Genomic DNA, 7,540 nt, shown 5'->3' with positions numbered 1-7,540 from the left:
TGACACGCTGCAACCCCCTTGGTAGCGCTGCCCGTCTTCTGGCATCATTGTTTGGCTGCCTGCGCCTCTGCGGCCGCCCTGACCCACACAACGCCCCTCGGTGTCTTATTTCTTGGGACTGCGAGGGTGTGTTTGATGGGCATGAGCAGTGCATCAGTTCGCCTGTCCCTCATCTCCTTCCGCCTTCTTCAGACTGTGCGGCTTCATGGCCGTGGCATGCGATAAGGGATCAGCTGACGCCACATAGTCTGAAGCAGGTGTAAGAACCCAAGCGAGAGGCGAACATATGTACTGCGCCAGGCCATGAATCCCAGCCCCGCAGTGTTTTAACTATGTCAATACACTGCGGGGCTGTGATTCATGGGCATCGCGAACCGCACCAGCCAACATTAAATGAGGTCAGAAGATGGGCAGCGCTAACAGCGCTAGGCCAGGGGATAACACGACAGCGCAGACTCCTGTACAGCAAATAACAACGCTCAGGAGGCTGCACCCAGCACCAAGGTGGGATTCTTGACATCTGTGCTGCGTCTCATTACAAAGGGAACTCGCGCCTCCAACACAGTTTGACTGTTTAAAGGGCTAAATGTTATACGTGTTTCATTCAGCGTGTGCAAGGAGCGAAATTAAAAGAGCAACCTTTGACTTGTGCAGCACTACTGCTGCATAAGCTGTGGCTCTTCTACTTTGTAACCCCTGAGGGGGGGTTAAAGGTTACCTTTGAAATTGGTTCAATTAGGCTTCGGCCTACACTCTGCTCCCCCTGCAGAGCCCTGGGCTCCAACACCGCCAGTTGGGGCCCGGTACTGCTAGCTGCACAGAGAAAAACACCTCGCCAATGTGTCAGTGGGGTTCAGCACCGCCAGCTGTTCCCCTGCTGTGCAGCCGGCATCGTGTCCTGCGACCGCCACGCAGACACAACAGACCCAAAGCTGCCGCCAGTGCAGGCTTCGGCCTACACTCCCCTCCCCCTGCTCCTGCTCCTCCTCCTCCTGCTGACCCTGGGCTCTAACAAACCGCCAGTTGGGGCCCAGATGTGCTAGCTGCACAGAGAAAAACACCAGCCAATGTGTCAGTGGGGTCCAGCACCGCCAGCTGTTCCCCTGCTGTGCAGCCGGCAACGTGTCCTGCAAAAGCCACGCAGACACAAGAACTGAAATTGAAGGGAACCTGTCCCCCCTCCCCCAGGCGTTTTTACGTTATCCAGCCACCTTGTACAGCGGTAATGCTGCATGTGTGCAAGGTGGCTCAGAAACGTATTCTCCTCGCACATGTGGAACTGAAAACACGTCTGCAATGTGTCCTCTGTGTGACCATTTAACCGTCCCGGTGGTGTGACTTTCCTTTGTAATGACACGCTGCAACCCCCTTGGTAGCGCTGCCCGTCTTCTGGCATCATTGTTTGGCTGCCTGCGCCTCTGCGGCCGCCCTGACCCACACAACGCCCCTCGGTGTCTTATTTCTTGGGACTGCGAGGGTGTGTTTGATGGGCATGAGCAGTGCATCAGTTCGCCTGTCCCTCATCTCCTTCCGCCTTCTTCAGACTGTGCAGCTTCATGGCCGTGGCATGCGATAAGGGATCAGCTGACGCCACATAGTCTGAAGCAGGTGTAAGAACCCAAGCGAGAGGCGAACATATGTACTGCGCCAGGCCATGAATCCCAGCCCCGCAGTGTTTTAACTATGTCAATACACTGCGGGGCTGTGATTCATGGGCATCGCGAACCGCACCAGCCAACATTAAATGAGGTCAGAAGATGGGCAGCGCTAACAGCGCTAGGCCAGGGGATAACACGACAGCGCAGACTCCTGTACAGCAAATAACAACGCTCAGGAGGCTGCACCCAGCACCAAGGTGGGATTCTTGACATCTGTGCTGCGTCTCATTACAAAGGGAACTCGCGCCTCCAACACAGTTTGACTGTTTAAAGGGCTAAATGTTATACGTGTTTCATTCAGCGTGTACAAGGAGCGAAATTAAAAGAGCAACCTTTGACTTGTGCAGCACTACTGCTGCATAAGCTGTGGCTCTTCTACTTTGTAACCCCTGAGGGGGGGTTAAAGGTTACCTTTGAAATTGGTTCAATTAGGCTTCGGCCTACACTCTGCTCCCCCTGCAGAGCCCTGGGCTCCAACACCGCCAGTTGGGGCCCGGTACTGCTAGCTGCACAGAGAAAAACACCTCGCCAATGTGTCAGTGGGGTTCAGCACCGCCAGCTGTTCCCCTGCTGTGCAGCCGGCATCGTGTCCTGCGACCGCCACGCAGACACAACAGACCCAAAGCTGCCGCCAGTGCAGGCTTCGGCCTACACTCCCCTCCCCCTGCTCCTGCTCCTCCTCCTCCTGCTGACCCTGGGCTCTAACAAACCGCCAGTTGGGGCCCAGATGTGCTAGCTGCACAGAGAAAAACACCAGCCAATGTGTCAGTGGGGTCCAGCACCGCCAGCTGTTCCCCTGCTGTGCAGCCGGCAACGTGTCCTGCAAAAGCCACGCAGACACAAGAACTGAAATTGAAGGGAACCTGTCCCCCCTCCCCCAGGCGTTTTTACGTTATCCAGCCACCTTGTACAGCGGTAATGCTGCATGTGTGCAAGGTGGCTCAGAAACGTATTCTCCTCGCACATGTGGAACTGAAAACACGTCTGCAATGTGTCCTCTGTGTGACCATTTAACCGTCCCGGTGGTGTGACTTTCCTTTGTAATGACACGCTGCAACCCCCTTGGTAGCGCTGCCCGTCTTCTGGCATCATTGTTTGGCTGCCTGCGCCTCTGCGGCCGCCCTGACCCACACAACGCCCCTCGGTGTCTTATTTCTTGGGACTGCGAGGGTGTGTTTGATGGGCATGAGCAGTGCATCAGTTCGCCTGTCCCTCATCTCCTTCCGCCTTCTTCAGACTGTGCGGCTTCATGGCCGTGGCATGCGATAAGGGATCAGCTGATGCCACATAGTCTGAAGCAGGTGTAAGAACCCAAGCGAGAGGCGAACATATGTACTGCGCCAGGCCATGAATCCCAGCCCCGCAGTGTTTTAACTATGTCAATACACTGCGGGGCTGTGATTCATGGGCATCGCGAACCGCACCAGCCAACATTAAATGAGGTCAGAAGATGGGCAGCGCTAACAGCGCTAGGCCAGGGGATAACACGACAGCGCAGACTCCTGTACAGCAAATAACAACGCTCAGGAGGCTGCACCCAGCACCAAGGTGGGATTCTTGACATCTGTGCTGCGTCTCATTACAAAGGGAACTCGCGCCTCCAACACAGTTTGACTGTATAAAGGGCTAAATGTTATACGTGTTTCATTCAGCGTGTGCAAGGAGCGAAATTAAAAGAGCAACCTTTGACTTGTGCAGCACTACTGCTGCATAAGCTGTGGCTCTTCTACTTTCTAACCCCTGAGGGGGGGTTAAAGGTTACCTTTGAAATTGGTTCAAGTAGGCTTCGGCCTACACTCTGCTCCCCCTGCAGAGCCCGGGCTCCAACACCGCTAGTTGCTGTCCGGAAGTGCTGGCTGCACAGAGCCAAACACCTCGCCAATGTGTCAGTGGGGTCCAGCACCGCCAGCTGTTCCCCTGCTGTGCAGCCGGCAACGTGTCCTGCAAAAGCCACGCAGACACTTGCTCTTGGACCTTCTGCTCCCCATCCTGGTTCCAGTACCGTCAGCTGGTTCCGGGCAGAGCCTTTGGCTTAGGTGCCTCCCTTTGGTATCCGAGTTCCACCAACGTCAGGTGGTCCTTGGTAGTGCTTTCAGGCACGGGTACCTCCTGCTTAGTAACCGGGTTCCAGTAACGTCAGCTGGTCCTCGGTAGTTCCATTGGCTCTTGGACCTTCGGCTACCCATCCGGGTTCCAGCACCGTCAGCTGGTTCTCGGCAGTGTCTTTTGCTCTTGTACCTTCTGCTCCCCATCCTGGTTCCAGTACCGTCAGCTGGTTCCGGGCAGAGCCTTTGGCTTAGGTGCCTCCCTCTGGGTATCTGAGTTCCACCAACGTCAGGTGGTCCTTGGTAGTGCTTTCAGCACAGGTACCTCCTGCTTAGTAACCGGGTTCCAGTAACGTCAGCTGGTCCTCGGTCGTTCCATTGGCTCTTGGACCTTCGGGTAGCCATCCGAGTTCCAGTTCCATCAGCTGGTTCTCGGCATTTTCTCAGCCTTCTTGTACCTTCTGCTACATTTCCAAGTTCAAGAGACTAAACACGATGACCCGGAAGACCACCCCTAAGATGACGACGACACCAGAGACGACAACCACCGTGATGACGACGACCCTGGAGACGATGACCCTGAAGACCACCCCGATGACGACGACCCCGGAGACCACCCCGATGACGACGACCCCGGAGACGACGACCCTGGAGACGACGACGACCTGGAAGACCGAGAAGCAGAAGAACAAGAGGCTGCAGAACAAAGAGCAGAAGGACATTAAGCATAACACAAAATATCAGAGCAAAAAATATTATGTAAATTATAAGCAGAAGAAGACTAAGCAGTGTATGGGGGTGAGTCCGTTCCTCCTCGTGGTGCCCCTGGATAAAGCCTGATGCTGCAGGCCAAACTGAACGCGGACAAATGTAACTGTTTTGTGACAGGCAGAACGGAAGGTGTAATCTTCAAACTTTTATAGATAACAACTACGGGAATGCCTGTCACAAATAAGAATATGATGAAGAAGTAGAATATGATGAAGATAATAGTAAACTAAAAACAATATGAACAATGTAACCCAAAAAATAATAGGTAGAAGATGAAGAAGAAGATGAATAAGGTGAAGAAGTTGATGTCAAAGAAGCTGATGATGAGGATAATTAAGAAGAAAGCGTGGGAGAAGTAAAAAAAAAGGTGAAGGGCGTGGAAGCAGTGAAACATCAATATCTGACATTAAAAAAAAAATTAACATAGTCAAATTCTTTCTAACGCCGAACGTCATAAAAAAAAACGCAAAATCCTGCTATTCTATTACATTGGGCTAAACCTCTGTGCCTTTAATATCTCCGCCACGTCCCCCAATACATCCTACATTATTCTTAGTTGTTTTCCTTCATGTAGAATGAACCTACAAGTGTATAAAGGGTTTATTTTAATTCCGATATTTTCGTCCCATTGACTTGCATTGGGATCGGGTATCGGTATCGGATTAGATCCGATACTTTGACGGTATCGGCCGATACTTTCCGATACCGATACTTTCCGATATCGGAAGGTATCGCTCAACACTACTGATAACACATTAGAATTACAATATAAAAGAGGAAAGGATTTTATCTAATATCTGGAAACATTTCCTAATTCTTTTAAGTTTTCTAAATCTTTTTAAGCAATATTAAAAAAAACCTGTGACTGTTCCCACCTGAGGCCATTAGTCAGGTCTCCCCGGCTTTGTCTCTGTATTCTTGTAAGATTTCCTTTATAAATGGGAGGCACAATAATAATCTGATGTCTGGTGTGTTCTCAGACAAGAAGAAATGTTTGTGCTGTGCTACACAAAGAAGAAGCAAGATCTTCATCCCTTCATCATTCACTTTACTATGCAAAATGTAGCCGTATTTATTTCCTGTGTAAAAAGAGGAGATTTTTTGCTAAACAGCATTTAATTTTCAAAAACTTTAATGAATCTGTACTTGAAAAAAATCAGTATTTCTTCAGCATCACAATGATAAAGAATTTCACAAACATTATATGACATTCATTATGATGAATGATTGTTTTCTGATTTTGAATGTTGTAAGAAAATGTTATATTTACATACATTTACATTTTTGTTACTTGTTACGTTTCATTTTCTGATATTTTCTTTACAGTTAAAGTAAAACATTTGTGTCCAGATGAAAACCTTTTGTATAAAATTGCTTTACCTTTATAAACATTTGATTATTTTCTCTTTTAGTTTCTTAACTTTATTAGAAACATTCATCATCTACAATATGCAGTCCAGCAATTCCAACACAGTGTCTGAAATTGTGCTCTTAGGATTCCAGAATTTACAAGGTTTTAGGTTTTCTTTCTTTCTTCTCCTGCTGGTCATCTACTGTGTGACTATATGTGGAAACCTCCTGATCATTCTGGTGGTGTCCTCCAGCCGATCGCTCCACTCTCCCATGTACTTCTTCCTCACACAACTCTCCTTCTCCGATATTCTTCTCTCCACCACCATCGTACCCATCATGCTTCACATTGTGCTGTATGAGGGAAGTTCTGTGTCCTTTATTGGGTGTTTGATACAATTTTATTTCTTTTTAGCCTCAGAAACTTTGGAAACTCTTCTCCTGACCTTGATGTCCTATGACCGGTATCAGGCCATCTGTCACCCTCTACATTACGCCTCAGTGATGACTCTCACATTTTGTGTAAATGCCATTCTCTCGTGTTGGGTGATGGTCATTGTTGTTATATTGGCTTTTTTCATAGCCATAACTTATCTGTGGTTCTGTGGGCCAAACGTCATTGACCATTTCTTCTGCGATTTAGATCCAATACTTGAACTTTCCTGCTCAGACACCTTCTTCATGAAAATAGAAGACATGATATTGGCTGTACCATTTGGACTTTGCCCCTTTACTGTCATCATAATTTCTTATGCCTATATTATCACCACCATACTGAAGATCCCCTCTGTGACCGGACGTCAGAAGACCTTCTCCACCTGCAGCTCTCACCTGGCTGTGGTGTCCTTATATTACGGGTCACTTTTTTTTATCTATCTATTTCCAAATACTGGAACTATAAAGAAATTATTTTCCATGCTCTACACGGTTATAACCCCGCTCCTCAATCCTATAATTTACAGTTTGAGCAATAGAGATGTTAAGCAGGAATTTAAAAAGCTCAAGAGCAAAATGTCATCTGCTCTGTAAACTATATGATTTATTGCTTTTTATACCTTATCTAGCAGTAAGCTTTTCCCCCCTTACAGGTGGAGTAGGGGTTGAGCAAGGGATTAGAGATAAGGGGGGCTCTGATCGGCTCATATAATTTAGAATGCATGCCATCAGGTATTGTGTGCATCTGTGTGTATGACTATCATACACCCCTATACATTCTGTCTGATCCTCTCACCAATTGGTATTAATCTTTTTGAGACCTTATTTTGCGTTTTTAAGGTCTGATTTATTTTGGTTTTTATAGTTATATCAGACCTGGCATAATTTTTTTTTTTTTTGATGACCTATTTTGAGGAAAGGTCCGCAATGTTAAAGTAGTGGAAACCTCATTCAACCGAGTATCATTAGTAAATACATTTAGTTGACAACATCACTAATTCATATAACTATTTACAGTACATAAAACTTCTTTTAGACATAACATCTGTATGTAATATCTAAAAGACTGATACAATATCATACAATTATTGTGCTGCAAAATAAGTAATATTACTGCAAAGATGATTATTCATGATTATTCAGTTCGTAAGGGATAATGCAAATAAATTCCAATCATGAACTGAGATTAAAACATTGGCAATAACTGGGAATTCCCTAAATCAAAGATAGAAGTTAAGGCAATATCTGGCCAAAAACAAGCTCCTCTACCCAATCTATGTT

General features: G+C 47.4%; 1 protein-coding gene across 1 annotated transcript; it reads left to right on the top strand.

The window, feature by feature from the left end:
* Positions 1–5,923: 5,923 nt before the first annotated feature.
* LOC143774625 (olfactory receptor 11L1-like) lies at positions 5,924–6,853 on the top strand. Its single transcript, XM_077262378.1, has one exon. The coding sequence runs from the start codon at positions 5,924–5,926 to the stop codon at positions 6,851–6,853; it is 930 nt and encodes a 309-aa protein (XP_077118493.1).
* The last annotated feature ends 687 nt before the right edge of the window (positions 6,854–7,540 follow it).

The sequence above is a fragment of the Ranitomeya variabilis genome, chromosome 5 (genome assembly GCF_051348905.1).
Source record: "Ranitomeya variabilis isolate aRanVar5 chromosome 5, aRanVar5.hap1, whole genome shotgun sequence".
In the NCBI taxonomy this organism is placed as follows: domain Eukaryota; kingdom Metazoa; phylum Chordata; class Amphibia; order Anura; family Dendrobatidae; genus Ranitomeya; species Ranitomeya variabilis.
This window is presented reverse-complemented; position numbering and strand designations above follow the sequence as displayed.